At 39.7% G+C, this 22,010-nt stretch overlaps 1 protein-coding gene across 1 annotated transcript in view; it reads left to right on the forward strand.

The window, feature by feature from the left end:
• The window catches only part of JAKMIP1 (janus kinase and microtubule interacting protein 1), a 142,330-nt gene that overhangs the window by 114,852 nt on the left and 5,468 nt on the right, over positions 1 to 22,010 (forward strand). The window contains exons 19-21 of the mRNA XM_058802913.1: positions 775 to 843; positions 4,005 to 4,082; positions 5,677 to 5,880. Of these exons, the coding sequence (XP_058658896.1) occupies positions 775 to 843; positions 4,005 to 4,082; positions 5,677 to 5,880 (351 nt within the window). The remainder of the gene's footprint in view (positions 1 to 774; positions 844 to 4,004; positions 4,083 to 5,676; positions 5,881 to 22,010) is intronic.

Consider the following 22,010-nt stretch of genomic DNA (forward strand, 5'->3'; position numbering starts at 1 on the left):
CTTATTGAAGACCAGTAGGGGAATTAAATTAAATAATTCAGAACTGACCATTTCCATCCATTCCAATAAACTTAAATGGAAATATTAACATAATCCTGGTGACAGTTATTAATTAAGCAAGAACCTTGTGTTCATGCATTTAGCTATTATGATGTGTAATTTTTACCTTTGGAATGCAATGGCTGTTTTTCGTTCTGATTGTTTTGAATGTTCCCATAATGGCAAGGGATTCATAGTAGCAACGACAAGAGTTTCCAAATGTCTGTCTGTTTTATTTTTCCCTCTACATTACCAATGTTTTGCAAGTCATCCTTTTCCCACAAAGAGTGCAGCAAACTGTGCAGAATTAAGTGTTGAGTTTTCCACCTTGTCTTTTTTTAATTGCCGTCTGGAAAAATGAAGGACTGGAGGCCTGAAGTGAGATGATGGTTTCACAAATCAGGCCAACAAGCATTTGAGTAAGAAACAACCAGGTTGATTTTGCATTCTTGCCCCAAATCTATTTTGTTTCTTGAACTTTACAGGGGAAAACCCTATTTTATTTTCTGTAGGAAAGCAACCTCCACTTGTGAGTCTTTAGTGTGTCTCTGCAGTCCTTCATTCTGCCCGTGTTCCACAACCTGTTTATTCATGTGTGTCTCCAGAGTGATCAGATAGTATGGGAAGAGTATATGCCTGGAAGTGCTGGCAACAAACTTGAAAAATGTTTGGTAGAACCTTTTTCAAAATCTCTGTTCATTTCTTTTTTTTTTTTTTCTCTTCACACTGCTGTAGTGGTTGAAGCAGATAGAGGGGACAGAAGCTGCACTGACACAGAAGATGTTAGACCTGGAGAATGAGAAGGTAAGAAACAATAGCTAAAAATTCATTTAGCTAAAGTTCATGTAAGGTATTGTGCATATATTTCATCCCAGGCGGGTTTGCTGCCTTTCTCTGCTTGACAGAGATGGCTTCATGGTAAAATAGGCAAGTGGTTTCTAGAACAATCTATTCCTTGTATTCTTTGGGTTGAGAGAGAATTTTCAAATCTATATAGAACAAAAATAGCAAAAATATATATGAATTAGGGCACAAAGGCATAACTGGAGAGCACATTAACCAGTGTGAAATTGTCTTTGTGCTTTCTTTGTATATTAATTTGTCAGGCAGCAGTATCATGTTTTTAATGTTGGGGTCATGCTAGTAGAATTGGCAAGGGTATTTCTTTGCTCTCTTGTACTCAGCTTCTGGACAAGCTGTCAAGACCTCTTACTCCAGGTGACCTTTCTTGCCCCATGGCCTTCATGCCTAAAGACAGAATGTTTTCTCAAAAAGCAGTTCTGTCTTAAAGAACAAACTGACCTTATTTTTCCATATGTTGAACAGTTTTAGAAGGAGTGTTTGGTTTTATTGGTTTACCATGCATGCTGTGCTTCACATCTTCAAATGGCAATCCAAACACTGATTAATCCTCACCACACCTTTTACAGGTAGATAAATAAGCAGCACTGCATTCATCCTAAAGAATGGGACAATGAGACAGGGAGGTTAAGTGATTTGCCCAGGACCACTGAAGAATTGTGTGTTTGAACCACAAACAAAAATAGAAGTGCTCAGACCGTGTTCTCTGTTGAGTTTAACCTGTCATACTGATTGTACTTTAACACAGATAAGAAACTTACCACATTTAGTATTTGTTTATTTTTAAGTCTTGTTATGGAAAAATACAAAGGCTCGGGGATGGGAAAGTGGCCACAAATACAAGATTCTTTTGTAAAGAAAAATGGAAAAAATAGGGAGTTTGTAACTCGATATATTACCTTCTCCCTTATTATCTGTGATGTTTTCAAGTCTTACCATGGATAGCCCTTGCATCTATTTGTTTAGTACAGCAATCTGAGAATGTGATTGACTCAATGAGTTGAAAAATTATATTCTAGCATGATACTTTTAGAAAGACTGAGCACTTGTGTAGTTGTCCTTGAAACCCATGTTAAGGGTTTGAGGCCCTATTCTTGCTTCCTTCCCTCTGGTTTTCTGTGGGCAGCCTTTGCTTTCCCTTTTGAGCAGTAACATGACCAGGGCAGCTGCATTGCTATTCTGGGCTCTGGTGGTAGCTCTGACCCATTTTATAGTCTCAGACAAGTGAATCTACCTCTGTGGTGTCAGACACTTGTAAGAAAGTCAGGAGCAGGCCTGTCCTTTGCTGTGCACTCCCAGGACAGTGCTTGGTGGTGTTTCATCCTGTACAACAGCCTTGCAGTTGCTGTTATTCTTCCATGTCAAAAAAGGAGCCACCTGGGTAACCATGGTGGCATTCAGTTGCATAAATGTGGTGTCTAATACCATATCACATTCTCCAGAGTTCTGAACTCAGAGTTCTGGAGATGCCCAATAATGGCTGAAAAATATGTGCTACAGGAGTTGTTGGAGGCCCTTTCCTCTCAGGACCAGGAGCATCTTTAGAATATGCTGGAGCAGAAAATTATAAAATGGCTATCATGGCAATAGATGCCCCTCTGTTCCCAATCAAATTCCAGCCCCAAGACCAAGCCCTGACTATTACTTTGGGTTTGCCTTGAATATTAATTAATAGTTAATAAAAAGAATTCCAAGTTTACAAAATAAATTAATAGTAAACATTATACTTTTTATACAGAGAACAAATGGCACCTTGTTCCTCTGAATCCTCTAATACTGGTCCTGTATGTTGCTACTGTTACCACTAGAAACTGACAGAAAAGTTGTCAGAAGTCCACATTTATGTCTGATAGCAAAATTTGGCCAAGTAAGTGACTTTGAGGCAATCCCATATCCAATAAAACTAACCAGAGCAACAATATTTGAATTTTTTAATACTGTTAATAAAAGCTGCAATTACTCATCTTAAGACCCCTATGTATTTAATTTGGCATTAATTCTATATGTGGAGGAAATGCAAATGTTTGTTGATTAGAAAAAAGAATGATAGAAAATATGAAATTCAGTCAAAGGGCTTTTCTGCTTTTTGTTCTATTACTAATTCTTTTGAGTGTGAAAACCTGCTTTGAAAGAAAAGCTAATAAAATTAAGTAACTCTTTGATATTTTACTTGCTATCATCAAACCTGGTCTAGGGGAAGGTGTCCCTGCCCATGGCAGGGGGTTGGATCAAGATGATCTTTGAGATCCCTTCCAACCCAAACCATTCTATGATTCTATGAATCAAAACACTCTAAAGGCTTGTCTAATCAGGCAACCATTTCAATGTCCACAACTTGCTTGAAGCATTTTTTGGATACTGAGTTCCCCTGAAACCCCAGTCTATGGGGTTTATATATAATATATATAAATATATAAGCTGTGAAAGTTGAGGAGTTTGATTTTTAAGAACAAAAGTAAACAATCCCTGTAAATCTTAAGTATCTTGAAAACTTCTTCAGCTCTTCAGCTACTCACTCAACCTCTCTGGGCATCACTTCACCTGTTTCAGTTTGGCCTCCTGCCTGTACAAGCTGAGGACTGAGTTGTTACTTCAGCTTCAGTAACACATCACAGGATGGTGCTGCAGAATCCACCTGTGGATAACCCTGCATGCTCAGGTTTCCTCCCTAGAAGAGCACATCAGACAATAGCAATTAGGGCTTGCCCCATGATTTCCTTAAGGGTAATATTTCCAGGGGATATTTTCATAAAGTGCCCTCTCCTGTGTTTCTCTTTTCCCTCCCTTGGCCCTGTGTAAGCTATTGGACCACATGCATGTACATCCCCACTCACCTTTTGCTGCACGTCTGTCAGGTCCAGACAGGTTTGTGCACTGGTGTAGAGGTCAATGCTTTCTAGGTACAGCTTGTTAATATGATACACAGATTTGAAGTGCTAATATTGTAAATTTGATATTCCAAATATCCTTAGGATGAACGTGGTCATTTGCTATGGGTTTTCTTTTGCTTCCAAGTGGAAAGCTTGCATAAAAATGATGGCATTTATGATTCTTCATGAATTAGGATAAAGAACAAACACTCCCTTGTTTTTATTATTGCTCAGGACCTGTTCAGTAAACAGAAGGGTTATTTAGAGGAAGAACTCGACTACAGGAAGCAAGCTCTGGACCAGGCATACATGGTAGGAAAAGAACAGTCATTAAATTTTTTTGTTTGAACAGATATGATAAAATGCAGGGTTTGTTTTTTTTTGGGTTTTTTTTGTTTTGTTTTTTTTTTTTTTAATTATAAATAGGACTGTTTTTTACTTTATTATCTATTTTTTCCTGCCAGACTAGAAATCAAGTATTTCTTAAACAAAAGTTTAGGAATGGATTATAGTACTTACAAGTGTAACATTTTTGCATTGCATTTTTTATTCTATGATATGCAAACATCTTGTTAGTACATCTGGAAGCTGGTTTATGTATGAAAAAAAAACCATGGCTGCTAAAATACACCAGAAATTACTTTAGAACTTTTCCATTATTTCTTTTCCTGAAGCATTTGTAAGTATTACTGCTGCTAACCTATCCTAAACCAGGAATGCCTGTTCTTCCTCTGCGATTCTTTCCTGTGCGATCCTATCCAACCTTATCCTTCCTCATTTTCAAAAGGGAAGCTGCAACCTTGCCTTTTCTCAGGCTAAACAACAATCAGGAATTATCCAGGAATTGGTAAAACTACACGCACAACTTTGCAAATAGTGAGACTTTGGGAAATCAAAGAATCAAAAATATAATGGCCTGAAGCACTATTTATACATTGTAAATATTTCTTGAGTGGAAAATGTTTTCAGAGAAGAAGCAAGGTCTAGTGCTCAGAGCAGATAACAGAGATAAAGCAAGCAGGCACTATTTCTAGCACTGTGACCTTGGGCAAGCCATTTAACCTCTCTGTGCAGCTGTTTATGCATCACTAATATGGATGGAATTACCTACCTCACAAAGGTGTTCTGAGGGCCAAAGGGATGTGGTCAGATGCTCTTGATCCAAATATTGTTAGTCTGGATGCTGGCTTTTGATAGGATCATGCTAGCCCCAGTAATCGAGGAAACACTGCCATGATTCCTGCCTTTCCTCTTGGGAGTACAATTATCCATGTGAATCTGAAGTTCTCCTGTGTTGTGGGCGTTGCAAAGTACTGCAGTTTTGGTCAGTGCATGAGAATCATGTTAGGAATCTGGCAGACAGCAAGAGATGGATGAGGGATTAGTGTATACAAGTGTTCCTTCCTTCATTGCTTATGGCAGCTTGGAGCTAAGCCAGTGACACAGACTGTGAGCCGTGGCTATCAGGTCACTAGGGCCACAGAGAGGGAGAGCGAGATTTCTGTTCACAGTTTTTCCTGGGGTCTTTTTATTTTATAGGATGGCTTAATAATTCAGCTGCAGTTGAAGGAAATCTGTTAGTCTGAATTAAATTTGTAATGTTGAGCAGCAAGATTTGGAGTTTTATCAGGTACTGAATGCAGACCTATCTTCTGAATCTTTCTTAAATGGAAGAATCAATGATTTGCTAGAGCAGGACCCATCTCCCGGGTGTCCATCCGTGCCAGGAGGCTGCGTGCACTCTGTGTGGAATGCTCCTCACCGCTCACGCTTGCTGCTTTCTGTCTGTCTGTCTGTGTCCATCCTGCCCTCCTGCCTTGCTAGCCTCCTTCTCTAACTCTTGGTGGGTCGTTTGCCTGCTGGATTCAAACGCCAGCCTGTCTGTGTGTGCTTTGGGTTGCACTAGAAAATCCAGGAGCTGGAGGCCACGCTGTATAACGCCCTGCAGCAGGATCCCGGCCGGCGGGCCAGCGAGTCGCTGACGGAGGCGCAGCGGGAGGATCTGCGCGCGGCGGTGGAGAAGGTGCGGCGGCAGATCCTGAGGCAGAGCCGGGAGTTTGACAGCCAGATCCTGCACGAGAGGATGGAGCTGCTGCAGCAGGCCCAGCAGGTAATCCCGGTGGTTCTCTCTCCTCCCCCTTGGTGTTGGTGTTACCTCTGTGGTTGCCGCCACTGCCCGTACGACAGCATCGCTTCACCCTCACCTCGTGGAGTTGTGTTCAGTCTGGTCTCTGTGCAGCTCCCGTGCCAAGGAGCGTGTGGTGTCAGCACCTGGGTGTGCTGGGCATGGTGCACACTCAGAACAAGGCACTGTCTCACCGCAAGGTGCTGTTGCACAACCTTTCGTGCGTGAGCAACCACACAGTCTTCCACAGGACTCCAATGGGAGCTTGTTGCAGGTTTGAGGCTTAAAGTAGAAAAAGTCAGAATGGAAGGTTGTTAATGTAACAATATGAAAGGAGTAAAGGCAGAAACAGTTACAGGAATCCGAGTTTTTTATTTTTTCCCCTGTGGGAACCCAGAACATCCCTCTGGCTGTCCAGGACGGCCAAGATCCCTGCCAGGGGGCTCAGAAGCCCTGGCACAGAGCCCAAAACACCTGTGGTTTTGAATATGACCTGTGGAGCAAATTACCAACCTTATATGAAGATCAGCAAGCCACAACAGTTTAGGTAGAATATTAGTGAAGTTATCACGGGGTGGAAAAGTAGATTTTAGGGTTTTTGGTATGGAGGTTCAGGGAGCAAGATGGAGGAAACTGGGTGTGTGCAGCCTTTCTCCTTCTTCTTCTTGGCCTCCATCTTTTGCTGAGGTGGCACGTACAGATTGGTTTAGACTAGAAGCTCACTGTCTAACATAGGTGATAGGTATTGGAAAGTAATTGTAAACATTGTATACGTAGTTTTTAGTATGAAGGGGGGGCAGGCAGAGTGCCTGGAACTGTCCTGCTGGACGGACCTCGGCAGGGCAGGAGAAAATTTTTATAGATAAGACACAATAAACAACCTTGAGACCAAGAACTGAAGAACTCCAACTCATTCTTCAAGCACTGGGCTGGGAAAAGAGACTTTTAACAATCTCGGGGTTGCAGCGACACAGAAAGGTCCTGAGATTCCCCTTTTAACTTATTTTAGCTATTTATGAACTCTTTTAAATAAAATAAAAAAGGAAATCTCAGGAAGTCTTTTAAGAGGCTACTTACAAGCTTTCACTCCTTTAAATTCATTCAGGAAGCCTTGTCTGTCCAAACTTCTTCCTGAAGCACAACTATTGACAACTTGAATTTGGCAAGGTCCTGGCCTTGAAGTGCGGTAATTATTTAGTGTTGGTAGCATTGCTAGTGTTTTTGTGCAAATATTCAGAGAAAGAAGAGAGCTGCATGTCTCAGGGTGTTAATTAATTACTACAGCAGAAATAATTGTTTCCAAGGATTTTGGCTCTCCTTTATAGTAGACTGTGGACGTTGTAGGCAGATGTCCTAGATCTTGTGGACTGCTTGGCTACTTTCTGTGCAAGTCTGAAATCACATATTGCAAATGCCAAAATGTGCTGTGCAGATGTGTCCAGAACAATGTTGCTATTTCAGGTGCTGATTCAGGAGCTGGGGCAAGAACTGCTTTCAGTTTAGTCCAAGCCTCTCTCTGTTCCAGTTGGCTTATAGATGAGTATAGATGAAACTGGTGTAATGTGACCCAGCACTGTTGTGATCATCTCCTGTCATCCTGTAGTGGTGGGAAGTGCTTATGGCGGCAGTGCTAGACCTGACCTCTGAGTTTCAAAAAGTTTCCTTTCTCTGCTCCTTGACTCTGTTGTGTTGGTTTGGAATGTGTAACATTGAGAGCAGGAGATGAACTTGTTTAATGGGTTGTCACCTAGTTTTAGTCATCAGAAATGGTGTACAGAAAGCTGGAGAGGGTAGGCACCAGCTGCCACCAAAAGCGTCAGAAAGAGAGAGTAGATATATTAAATTGGGTAAATAAAGATGGAGCCAGAAGATATTAGTTTAATGTTATTAATGTAGCTGAAAATTAGTGAGAATGGTTAGTCTCTTAGGCAGTCCAATTTCCTAGCCAGACTGTTGATGTTTTATTCAAAACAATAACATACCCTACTTCTTTTCAGTAGGGTAAATATTGTTGTTGGTGATATTTAATGGGTATGAATGATATTGTCTGTTGAGTAATGCCTCTACACCTAAATAATTGACAATTTCAGATTTTAATATCGGACTAGATATAGTTTGGTCTTTTGTTTTCACCATGAATGTGGTTTGACATATTTTGTGTCCCTTGTTAGAGTGTAGTTTTTGGGGACCTGGGCAGAGCCTTTAAGTTGAGCTCATGTAATAGTGGCAAATAGAAAGGAAAAAATAAGAGTAGATTTGTAAAGTGAAACAGTTGTCCCAGAGGACTCAAAATACATATTTTATGTATATCTGGGGTTTAATTTAGATTTTTTTTCCAATTTGTTCCATGCCCTGCTTACTGTCAATTAGAGCATTTTATATGCACATCTGGAGCATATCTTCTGTTAGTCCAACTCATGCATTCACAGATTGCTTCACAACATAAGGTTAAATATGGTGAGTGCATAAGAAAACAAAAATGCCAGCATAAACATAGCTTCATTAGCCATGGATGTTTATGTACCTGTCTCCAGACCCCTTTTATAGGATGTCATTAGAGTTTCATGTTGTGCCCATCTCATTAGACATGCTAATGTTACAGCCCTGCAGGACATGTTAAACTGAATTCCACTGCTTAATAAGCATCTAAGCATTTTAGTAATCTATTTTTAACTCACACACACATGCCCTCCCCCCTACACATTCCCTATTAAACAGGAAAAACAAAGGCAAAGATGCTAGTTAATTTGCCTGGGATATTGGATGGCTAATTCTCACGGGATTACTTTCATCTCACTAGCAAGTGCCAGAAGCTGAGTGTTACACAAATGAAACCCCACTTGTGCTGAGAGAATCCGAATGAATGGATGAAACTGCACTAAGTGAAATACATCTCTGATAAGTACCCTCCTTTCCTCATGTATTTACATCCAGGGGGAGTTTTGCTGATGCTGTGACATCAGGAAGCACCCACTGCACTTTGTTCTGGCAAAACAGTTGTCTAGACCTGGCCAGATTTTACAGTCTGCAGTGCCTACACAGTACGTGCAACACTTTTTCCTCTGCTGGAGTGGAGGTTACAGAGAATGATAGGACAACATGATGGACCTGCATGGCTTAATACAGAGTCTCTTTGTTGCAAACACCCTCAAACTTTCCCTGAAACAGAAATAATGTATTAAAGACTCCAAATTCTATGAAATTTTTGAATTACAATCACTTCAGAAGGCCTGTTACTTTGCCTTCATTACCTTCTGGTCTGCCGGATACAAGGGCTTCAAAAGAACAACTCTGCTTATCTGGCAGCCTGGTAACAGTCTTCTCTGAGTCAGAGTTTCTGTGTCATAGAGTGGGGGTTCAAGGAGGTCTGGTGATGAAGAAAGAGTTCCCTCCTTCTGCCTATAAATGCTCCTTGACCAGACATGCATGGTGCAGAAATGGGAGAGCACATGGTGAAAGCTATAGGTTGGAATGCAAGGTTTCCTTAGAGGTTAATTGCTTCATGCAGGGACTCTGAGGATTCAGCGTGTGAGGTGCTGGTGTTATAGAGCTGGTAAATGTCCTTCCTGGGGAATGACTGTCTGAGAGGGACAGGGATGGGCATAAGGAAATGGGTAAATGGCTGCCCAGGTGTGAGTTGCTTTATTTGTTTTTCTTTGTCCAGATGTAAAGCTTGAGTTATTGGCCACTGGGTATTGACTTTGTTACAGTGAAATAAATATATCTTAGAAAGTTGGGCTCTGTATTACATTGGTAGGTCTGTTCTTCTTGGGTGTGTACAGCCCCACATGATTACTGTTCATTAGTGTATAAATGGAACCATTCATGTATACCCATTGTGCATTAAGGAAAGCAGGCCTCTGTGGAGCCAAATTAGACATGCTGTGTGATTAGATCTGCTTGCTAAGGCACACAACACTTTTATTAAACCCAGAGTGCAACATGCAGGTCTGGGGGATGGATCCTCAGCTGAAATATGTTGGCAGTACTCCCTCTAAGTCAGAGAGGGTGCTCTGATTTACACCATACTCTCTATTTGGAGGAGGTAAAACTTGTTAATTAAAAATCTGTCATGAGCAGCTTGTGCTATTTGCTTCCAGCAATAGGGCATGTGCTATGTTACCATCAGAAAAGTCTCATTGTGTTACACTGCTCTTACAACCTTTTGGAAATCAATGTCTGGTTTATTTTTAGCAGGACTTTATTTAAAAGTAACATTTGTGCTATAGTCAGTGCAGTAGAATGACTTTACTGCTTTTTTTGAAAATCTGAAGGTCATTACTAGCAAGCTCTGTTAAGAAGAGTAATTTTTTTATGCATATACTTTGAATCATTTCTAGAGGGAGAGAAAAATGTGTTGTGTAGCTTTAAAATCCATCTCAGAGAAAAGATATTTTAAACAGAGCAACATGTTTCTGAAGAAGTGATATCAACTTCCCAGTTAAGCAAAGTAAAAAAACCCCATAAAACAGAACCCCCCCCCAAAAAAAAGCAGCAGCCCAAAAAATCCCAGTACAGAAAATCCACACAACATTATGCTTAGTTCACCTTCAAAATATATTGTAATCGTCTTGTCTTCTAAAACTAGTAACTATTTAAATGTCAAATTATGCTTTATATAAATCAAAAAAATTAAAAACCAAAATATATTCTTGTTGGTTTTACTGTAGCTGCTTCTGGAGTATGAAACTGGGGAAAGTCAGCAGAAGCAGGTTTAAAATTAGGATAGATTTATTCAAATTGCCCTGTTGGCAGTATCCAAACATGAAGAAAATTTATAATAGAAAAGTAATTTATTCTGATTTCATCTGAAGTTATTTTAAATCCAAAGAGAAGATAGAAAATCCTTGAAGAACAGCAGATTGACACACAATTCCAAAAATGGCTGCTGCCAGTCAGAAGGTATATGAAAGACAGATTTTATTAATGTAGTCCAATAATTTCCTAGAGCAGTCTTATCTTTGTATAAAATTGTTAGGGGAAAAAAAGAAAGATAAAAGATAGTTTAGTTTATTGTGTCATCAAAAAGTGTGATTTTTTCCCCCTAAATTGTACTGTAGTACTGTACTAAGCTGAGTGTGTTGTCTTTTAACTTGAGTTAGAATATTCTTGGGTGAAGCTCAGTTTTACAGAGTAAAAGAAATCATTACATTACTTCTAGACCTGAATATAAAATATCTATGAACTGCTGAACTCATCCAATTCCAGCTTTAAATAGTTAGAACATAGCTGTAAAAATTTTAACTATGTTTTCATTAAACTAGGGCATTTACTCTCGTGACCAGATTGGATTATTCAAAAGTAAGAGGAGCAGAAATGAGCACTTTATTTGCATGTTTTACTGGAAGGAGGCAAAGCCTTAGGACAGAGCAGGTACTGACCTCCAAGGGCCACTCTGCAGAGAAGGATTTCACTGCTGGTGTGGTGCCTGCTTCTTAGGGACACCAAGGAAAAGTCAGAGAGAGGCACCAATGTCCTTTTTCATCCTGAAATGTCAAAATATCACTTGAAATTGAGATACAACAACTAATTTTCTTCACTAAGTTCCTTCTTCTTCTGACCAGCAGTTTTTTTCTGAGGGCACAGCTCTTCTGGCTTAAAGGCCAAACAAAGCTATGGCAAATGCCATTGCTCTGTGAGTTCTTCCTGCTCTCTTCTATATGGACAACTTTTCCATACTGGGAGAGCAATTTGTTTACAAATCCATAGGGTTGGATGTCACCACATCTATGTGAACATATAGGCTTGGCCATTTATAATAGATATTTGTGTGGGAAGGGGTGTGGTTGGTGTTTATTTCTCACCCAAGGAATATTATTAAGGTTTAATGTTTGATGGGAAAACTTTTGGGGAGGGAGAGAGGATGCTGTGCTCAGTGTACCTCATTGATATATAAAAATATAGGCATTGATAGGCATGAGGAGGTGTTGTATTAAATCTGTCCTCTCTGGCACAATGCTTTGTGAAAGAGAGGACAAGTTAAAGACAACCTCTCCTCTGCCATGTTGCCTTGTCCCAGAGAGTCTGGCTTGGTCAAAAACTCACAGCTGTGTCACACTATTTAGAAATTAGGCGAATTATTACTATGAACCTTGCTATAATAATAAAGGGGGAGGCTCAGATTATTTTTCTTCCAAATCTACCTAGATTTATTGGTTTAATGATTTTATTTTGAATCTGAAATGTTAAGGTGCTAGCTGTTTGCATACAATATGAAGAGGTACACCTAGGGTAACCACTGATTTTTTTTTTTTCCACAGTATTAATGGTCTGCAGTTTGTTGTTAAAAATGTAATAGATTACTGTTGATAATGCAATTTTTATCTTCATGAATCGCTGTTGAAAGCATCTGATATACCACAGCTGTATAACTGTCATCAATATTCATCAAGCACATCATGACTAGGCTAATCATGGTTGACCTGTGGTATTGATTTGTCATGCAGGAGTGAGCATGTAGTCTCTCAGCACATTATTGCTGCTATAATGACAATATCACAATAAACTTATGTAATTTCCCACAGCAGACATGCATGGCAGATGAGGGTTAATTTTAGTAATTTCTACATGTTCATCTTACAGTATTTCCCTGTGTATGTTTTCTTTATATAGTCTTCAACTGTGTCTGCTTTGCTTATTGCTTTAGTGATGCTACTTGTATGAATAAGTGGTGATAGCAGGACTGCTGTAATACCTAAAAAAATACATCTGAAAGGTCTGCTCTATTTGTCCTAAACAATGTTTGACTGAGGTTCTACTCCAAGTAAGAACAACTGTATGCCTTGCAATAATATTAGTATCAAGAAAACTCTTATCTGAAATTTGAATGCTGAAATCTTCTCATCTGATATCCTGAATACCCTGATTCTTAGGAAAAGCCAGTGGGTGCTGAGGAAAGGCAAGGCTAAAAGGGAAAGTTTGTGAAGTTTGTTACAGAAGCTAAGGATGAGTGTATTTTCATATGCCCAATGCATACAAACACCGTTATAATTACCTACATAGGAATTTGTTATTTAAATATCTGAATGTAAAAGAATCTAAATGTAATGATAAATATTACATTATGCTTCTGTTTGTTTTTTTTTCCTGCCTCGTAATGTGTCTGGGCTGTCACAGAGTCAGTTTTAACATGTAGAATGGGTTTTGTCTTCTGAGCTCACATAGACTTAGCATAGCCATTCTGTGTAAATATAAATCTAATATGACTTAAATTATTGTTTTTCCCTAATGAAAAAGCAATAGGACTGTTGATATTCTTCTGTTAGATACCAAAATATGTTGTTGCATAAATTCAAAGATTCTCAGTGTTAAAAAAGATGAATCAGGTTTTGTAATAAATACTACATACATATAGTAATTTGTATCAGATTATAACAGATAGTTATTTGGGGCTGAATGCATTTATAAAATTCACTGCCTTACATCTACAAATGTGACTGAATACATATGCTGAGAAATGCATCAGTGCAGCTGCTAAAAGGTTCATTCTCCAAAGAAAGGCAAATAAAGAAACTACAGATGCATAATAAAGATTGAAAAGAACAATTTTCCTACATCAGTAACTATTAATTGGATTATAATTAGACTGCGGAACAGAGAAAAGAATGAAATTTTTACCTGCTATGCAAACAACAAAATAATGATTGAGAATCAGAGAGGTACAGTCCATCCAAAATGATCTATTATTATCATATGCAACTGGCTGAAATTTACACTAAGTTTTCATTCATGAAGTAAAATAAGATGTCAATAAAACCAATAATGCTTAAGCTAATGCTGTTGCAGTGGCATTTCTGTTTCCTTATGACCATTATGCAAAATCACATTCTAGGAACATGGGATTAAAGGGAACATTTGGATTTCTGAATTACACACCCCTTCCAGCAGCAGATCCAACAGCTTGAGTAATGCATGTTACAATTGCCTATGCAAATTGTATTGTTAAAACACTACATGCTTTTAAACAGCTGTTAAAATGCATTGGATTTCAAAAAAAGCCCAAGAAAAGAATGTGTATATCCATCACTTTAGTGATTTGAATAATAGCTAAAGGCAAGTCAGTTTATATTCATCTTTGTTTAAATTTGTACATGTAACATAGTTATGCCATTCACACTGCTGAAGATCTTACATACCTGTGTCTTAACAGTGAGCAGAATCTTCTTAAAATAAAGTTGTAATGAAACAATATTGATTCTTCCCTCTGTCAGACTGATAAAATATTTCCCATGCTAAATTTTGCTGTAGAATGAGATACCTTCTTGATCATAAGATGGCTTCAGAGTTTCAAAACGTTTCATGTCAGATGTAGCCTGTCCTGTGAAAGGACATTAACCTGAACCTTTCCAACATTTCAGGGCCAGGCTCTAAGCAGCTTAGCAAATCCTTCTTTGTCTGCTTTGTGCTAAAATTATCAAATTGTTTTCTTGGATTTGCTGGTGAATGTAAATCCAATAAGAGTGTGTCACAGGAACTGTTAAGGTGATTTCTAACCCCCCTGATTAGTACATTCTGTATTTTCACAAGTGCAGTAGCATGGCAAGGAGCATATTTTGAGTCTAGATTAATTGATCTTCTTGGTGTTGCTGTCTGTAAAAACAGTACATTCATATGGGTGGGCTCTTTACTTACCTGTTTAGGGAACATGAACATCAGTTCTACAGTTTGACACCTAAATGAAGGATGATGTGGTGATCATTGTCTGAAAGACAAAATTTGTCACAAAAGTTTTTTTTCCGATAGATTTTTCCCCATTTCCCAAAGCTTCTTGAGGATTTGAAGCCACCCAAGGTGTGGTTCAGGACTGTGAATGTCTGACTAGCCCTGTGGGTAAACTGGACAGAAGGCTTGGATGAAGAAGTCCACTTCATGTAGCCTGCAACACTGCCCAATGTAGAGAAAATGCAAAAATTCTGTCCATCTGTGTAACTAAAAAGGCAGCTGGCACATCAATTAAAAAAAAAAAAAAGGAATCTGTGAAAGGCACCATGGAGTGACACAGCCCATTTCTCATCAGAACTTGAGGTAGCTTGAAAGACAAGTTTAATCACATGAGGAAGTGCACACATTTTGGCTGCTTAGGGGAGGAAATCTGGACCTGGCATTTAAGTGCAGTGGGGCACTTGTGACCATCTCAGATCAATTTTCTTTCTTTGTATTGCTGAAGTTCCTCCCATGTCTAAATTTATGAGGAATCATTACTGGGCTGAAATGTTGCCTCCAGTATAAGAATGATAGCTCTGAGGCTGCAATCTAGGGCTCACTGAACTCAGACTAAGGATTTCCGTTCATTTCAGTGCTCCTTTACAAGGGGAGCAGTATTAATGGGAATGGTACTTAATGTAGATGGATTGCTATTAAAACACATGCTGAGCACTCATACTTCATTTGTTCTGTGTGGGAATGCCATTAACCTTCTTCTTTTTAAATGGAGCAATACTGTCGTTTTGGCTAAAGCACAAGCTGAGTCTTCTAAGCCTGTTACTGAAATGTCTCTATTAGTGAAAGAAGAGTAATATTTCCAGGCACACATCCACCATCATGCTGCTTGCATTTTGCCTAAACTTTGATTCCTCAGACTTCCCAGAGGTGTGGCTTGCAATCTTGGGGTTGCAGTGTAGCTGCAGGAACCAAAGCATGCTACAAATGACAGAAATTTGCCTTTAGAAATCAGTAGCTGGCTGGCTCTTTACTGGAAGCGTACTAATATGATTTCATTGGACTCTTTGTCTTCAATTCAGTTCTAAATACTGTTTTATCCTTTTTGTTGCATCCTTGTACAAGGGAGTCATGACAAGAATCAATCTGCATCCAGGGTTATCTAGCCTTGTGCTCAGTTTGGATGCAGATTGATTATTGTCATGACTCCCTTGTACAAGAGTGCAGCAAGGATGCTGGAAATTTTCCAGCTATCAGGAAAATTGAGCTGTAGGTGCAGGGATACCTGAATTGGTCTACCAAGGCCAGATCAGGTACATACTGCCTATAAAGCAATGCTTCTGTCAGACTTAGACACTCCCACTCTGTAGGAAGGTCAGACCTGCTGGGAGGTCCCATCTTGGTGGCTCAGTTCTCTGCTACTCAAGAGCTGACCTATCTTAATTTCCCTGACAGTACTGGAAGGTACTTGTCATCCAAGTTTACCAAAAAGAATTGCTTAAGTGAGTCATTGGATTTCAAGAAGTGCATCCTGTTTCCCAGAAAAATGAAGTTTCCATCATGAGGTGAAAGGAAATGGAGGGTTAATGAGCATTTATGACTATAATCTTCTGCACATTAATTCTACTGCTGAAAAAATTGTCAAATTTCTTGCTTTTGGGGCAGTTGGACAGCCCTTTGTGTTTGGGATCTCTCCAGGAACTAAACTGGAGAAGCCTGCAGTCAGTGAACATACAATTTATGTAATGTGGTTGACTGATGGTAAATGTCCCTTTTGTGACTGTTAGTAACATTGTCATATGTAGTGCCTCCATTAGGAGCAGTCTTTGCCTGTCTTGGCATTGCAGACTTCCAGAGGAAATGTGTTCTTCAGCTGCCTGACCCTTCTGGGTGTGCTCTCCTTTACCTAATTGTTAGCATTTTTAGGCTGTTAATCTGTGCCTCCCACTTTGGTACATGTGCTGCATGTGTAATGACTATGAAGAAAAGTTTTATAATGCAACTTAAAAGTCTGTTCAAATTGCAACTAAATAATAAGTAAGGAATCTTGAGCATAGTTTTTTCTGTGGCTGTCTGGCAGTGGGGTGGATGTGTGAGCTGAGCCCCCCTCCTGGCAGAGCTGCAGCTCTGCTGAGCATAGCCTGGCCAGCAGAGCCATCTGCTGATCGCTCTGCCCAGGGAGTGCTCAGCCCTGGCTGTGCCGTGCCTGCCTAGGAGCACTCACTCAGGAGAGGCAGCAAACTCGCTGCTAGTGCAGGAATGATTTATTTATCGAGCAGGTGCCTGCCATGCTGAAATAGGGGCTGGTCCAGCCCTCTTTCAAAACTCAGGGAAGCTGCATGCAGGGAATATTTGCAAAGGCACCATCTATATTATTTTGTGAGGAGATTTTATTTACTATTGTAATAAAATCAATGAGAAACATGTATTCATTATTTTGTCATTTTGGTTTTGAATGCGGGCAAGGTGGACAGTGTTAGGAGTCCATCCCTTTTGTTTACTCTCCTCTCTGGCATGGTTGCACTCCCATTGCCCTGTTTTTGCCTGACTTTGGCTCTTTGTTTGCCTACAGTAACTCCATTGTATGATTTGACTACACAGGGTTGTTCTCATGAATCCTGTCAGTCCCAAAAAAGGTGCACTCCTGTGACTGAGGGGCAGCTATTAGCTGCAGGAAGACAGGAATTGCTGGAACCCAGCAGAGCACTGCCCTGCATTGTCCCTAATCCTTTCTCTGACTGTGACCAAGCTAGGGGCTCCAAAGGAAACACAAACACTCTGCTGGACTCAGGCTGCCTACCAATAATTCCTACCCTCTCTTTTAAAAAAATGAAATGAAGAACAGCCTGTGCCTTTCTTTTTAGCTGAGACTTATCAAGGTTCTGAGAGCAAAATAGAGTCAATTTTGTTGCTTCCTCACACTTTTTTTGTACTGTTGAAAATATATTGGATTTGCAAAGTTCCTGCAAGCCATGTCATGGGTAGAACTGGATTCATCTTTTATAGCACAATTGTTACCACTCTATACCACATGGCAGGAAAAGCTCAACTTAATGATCGTCAATTTATACACTGAAGCATAAAAATATGTAGAATTTCGTGATAACAATGAAATAGTTCTGCATGATTTGTTGTCCTAGTCACACTTCTGCAAACATAAATCAGAATATACTAAAAGCATTTAATCAAGTGTTGGAATCTGAGAGTCCACAGCTTGTTGATTGGTAATTCTTGCAAATTAAACGAACAGTAGGTAAAGATGTAAAGGCTTATACTGAATCTCAAACAGTCCTGACTTGGTCTTAATTGGTAGCTCTAACTTTTGTGTAATTTCCTTCTCAGTAATTAAATATAGCATTTGACTGATGAACATGTCTTGCTACTTCTAGGAGATACCTTTTTGTTACAGCTATGGTCATTTATCATACATGTATTTTTTAAAGTTGTTTTTGGAAATTGCCATCTTTGTGATCAAGATAATGCAGTAAATGCAGATAGGTACAACAAGAGAAAATTATTCTTTTTATGTGTTAAATACTAAGGCTTTCTCTACAGTTAAATAGAAATAAATTATTAAATCATATTTTTCAGGATATATTAATAGCCGAACTATGCTGGTTATCTGCCAGGTCTGTCCCTGAGCAATCAGAGGATATTAATGGGAATAGCTACACCCACTTCATCCTCCTGGATAATCCTCCAGGGGAAGCAAGGAAACAGCTAGGAGCAAACAACTCCAAGCTTTGGTACCTGATGAACAATTCCAGCCCAAGGTTGTGTTTTAAAACAAATTTTGACCTGTCTAGATTTGGACTCTTTCATTTCTGCAGCAAAGAACTTAGTTACAAAATTTTACTTATTGGCAGCAAAAGTATTCTGTCACTATGATTTGCACTCATATGAGAGGAATACAAGCTGTTTAAACATTCAGCTGCCTTCAGCACCAAGTGTGGCGCGGCTCTGAGCACACATTTATACCCATCAGTGCCTGCCCTGCAGCTGTGCCCACCCTGTGCAGGGCAGCAGCAGTGCCCTGGGCACCTGCCAGCCCAGGCCCTGCACCATGGCTGTTATCAGAACCTTCCCAGGCACAATTCAGTGAGGTGATAAGCAGTACAGCACTGCAGCAGGCAGGAAAAGCACAAAGTGGCCACTAATGAGCAGTAGATTCTAACACACAATCAGGTAATCAAGCCCCAGGGCAGGAACAGGAGCCCGCTGATCCTAGGTTGAACAGCACTGAGAGCTGTAAATTCAATCTAGTGCATCCCAATTAAACCTGCTGTTATTTCAAACTATTCAGCCCCACACTGGCCACCAAACAGAGCACTGGGCACCAAAGAGAGCTCCTGTGCTTTCACCCCCTCTGGCAGCCAAGCCCCACACAGCCACTCCCTCTCTCCCTCCCTCCCCAGTAGGATCAGGAAGGAATTGGAGGTGTAAACTAGAAAACTCATGGGTTGAGCTAAAGACAGTTTGATAGGGAAAGCAAAAGCTGCACAGAGAAGCCAAACAAAATAAGACATCAATTCACCACTTCCCATGGGCAGGCAGGGGTTCAGCCATCTCCAGAGGAGCAAGGACCATCACATGTAACAGGGACTGGAGCCAACAAACACCACCATTCCAAATATTCCCCTTTCCGCCTCCTTCCTCCCACTTTATACACTGAGCATGATGTCACATGGTCTGGAATATCCCATTTGTCACTTTGGGTCACCTGTCCTGGCTGTGTCTCCTCCCAGCCTCCCACTGACCTCCAACTCCCCTGCCAGAGTGGAGGGTGGAAAGCAGAAAGACCTTGGCTCTGTGTAAGCTCTGCTCAGCAACAGCAAAAACATATCTGTGTTATCAACCTTGTGTTCAGCACAAATCCAAAACACACCAACATACCAGCCACTGTGAAGAAAGTTAAATCTACCCCAGCCAAAACCAGCACAATCTGCCTTACTGTTACCAATATAGTTGTTTTGAGGGGTTTTTGTAGATTTTTCAGTTCTCAGAGATTCAGTCCTTTGTGTATTCCCTTTCAGCTGGTAGGTTGTCTTTGTATTTTAAGTGATTTTTAAGAAAGTATATGTTTTTGCACCTTAAAACTATTATCTATCTTCCATCTCCCAAAATTTAACAGTTATTATGGGAAGGAATTGGAAAATGGAAGCCTCAGCCCTTTTTTTAGAACTGCTCTGAATAGTTGGAGAAAAAAGCTGGATAGCTATAATCTTGAAAAGATGAAAAATTCATGAGGGAGTAATAACATCTCGATTTTTACTTGATTAACAGAATTCCCAAATCCTAAAAATGCCATCTTATCCTAATTAACTTGTTCTTTTAGGGAGGAACACTTGCTCTAAACCCTGAGGTGAGAAAGCCACCAGATGTTGGGTGGCTTTAAATTATTTTATATTTTTTTTTTTTCTTTATATTCTTTTTTTTTTTTTCCTAAAGGCAGAGTCTCAGGAGTTATTGAAAAATATCTTCACATGATAAATCTTGAAGAGGGAAATGATATTTTAAAAAATTGTTTCTCTCCACTTATCTCACTGTGGTCAAATTTTATCTGATAGCATCAGAGCACAACCCCCAGAGAATTGAATTCTGTCAGTCAGGTCTGGGATGTGGTTAGAAGCAGGAATCAGCATAACTGTAATGAGCTGGAGAGAAACAGGAGTCTAACCTGATGGATTAGAGATGTTGGGGCTGATTCCAACTGCCTGTTCTCATCCCATGGTTTTTCACAGTATTGTAACATTCCTGCTACATGCAGTACATGAAGATGATCACTTGGGAGATAGGCTTGCCTTGAACAGGGTGTAGATGAGCTGTAAATCAATTTAAATGGAATAGAGGAAAAGTGGAATTAATACAGCTGTGCTTGGGGCATTTGTGATTGTCAGCAAAGGTGCATTCACTTATATCACCTGAGGGTAATCTGGCTCATGCTGGTTTGAGCATTATCTGGGGAAATCTTTGAGCACTGCAGTATGATATAGTGTAGGTTTTGATTGACTTACACTACATGTATAATATTCAAAACAGGCTTTAAGTTAAATCTTCAATTTTGAAACAGGAGCAATGATAACAAAGCTTTTTTCTCATGGCTTGTCTTCAACATTTGTGTGGAGGAGCATGCCTGAGGAAAAGTGAACTGCAGGGTCGTGTGTACCTCATTTTTGGAATAGTTCCAGGTTAGATTTGTGGTTTTCAGGCCAAACTCCATGTTTCTCCAAAGCAGTTTGGTCAGTGGCTCACTGCTGCCTTGCTGCAGCTGTCCTGGGCTATGAGTGTGGAGCATTTACCCTGGTTGAGGTCTTAGGGCTGAATGCAGGTAACAACTACCAGCAGCAGCTGATACACACAGGTTTGTGAGTGATGACTGGCTGTTGTTTTGAAACAGGTACTGTTGTTTGCATCGGTTTGAGAGGCATGAAATAATTTGGGAGTGAGGCAGCAGCAGCTGCATTAATTGCACTCACCTATGCCATCCATGTTAGAGGAGGTGATAATTTGTCTTTCCAAGGTCAGGAACTGTTAACACCCCTAGCAGGTGTAGGCCAGGCTGAGATTGGGTAATCCCAAAAAAAACTCATTGTATGAAGTTGTTTCTTGATCACCAGTGACTATTAGTAGAAGATTTCAGGTTTCTGCCTATAGAAAAAATTACTTATAACCTACTTTATCTGTAACAAGTACAATATAAAAGTGTAATAAAAAGCATCTAAATTGTATAAGACCCTCAACATCAAAATAAAAATAAAAATAAAAATAATAAAAAAGAAGTGTGACTTACAGAAAGGAAATAAGGAGATATGTGATACAGAAAAGAATAAGGTAGTGGACCCAGCAGCAGTCATGTTTTTGAAGAATCTTTGTGAAACTGAACAAGAAAAATCCTTAAAAATATGGGGAGCTACAGTGAAGGAAACATTCCATCTGGCTCTGGTGGGAGGTGACTGGTAATAGGACAGAGCTGAGTCTCTGGATGGTGTCTTTGTGGTAAACTGAAAATCTGTGCATTCTCTTTCCTGTGGTATAGCCTGACTATGCTAGAAGCATGGTTATGTTTCATAGGAAAAGAAAATTAAAGGTTAAAAGGTGATAGTCTAGGTAAGCTGACTGTCTAGGTAAGCAGAAAAACTGGCAGTTGGACAAAAAAAAAAAAAGAATTTTGATGCAAAATGGAATTGTCTGTGTGTATATGTTAAAATTATGAATTATGAGTGGTGGTGAGTAGACTTCCTGGTATAAACATGACATTCTGAACATGCAGCTTGTTTGAATTGCCATGGTTTCATGGAAATGTGGAAAATTCTGCCATGGAAATGCCTAATATAGCTGTAAAGGAAGTGTTACAGTAATAATGGGCATTTGTTCTCTTTATTTTTAACCTATTTCTCATCTTTTTTATTCACATCCTTTTCAAATTAGGTATAATAATGTCTATTTTGCTTTTTCTG

The sequence above is a fragment of the Ammospiza caudacuta genome, chromosome 4 (genome assembly GCF_027887145.1).
Source record: "Ammospiza caudacuta isolate bAmmCau1 chromosome 4, bAmmCau1.pri, whole genome shotgun sequence".
Lineage (NCBI taxonomy): Eukaryota > Metazoa > Chordata > Aves > Passeriformes > Passerellidae > Ammospiza > Ammospiza caudacuta.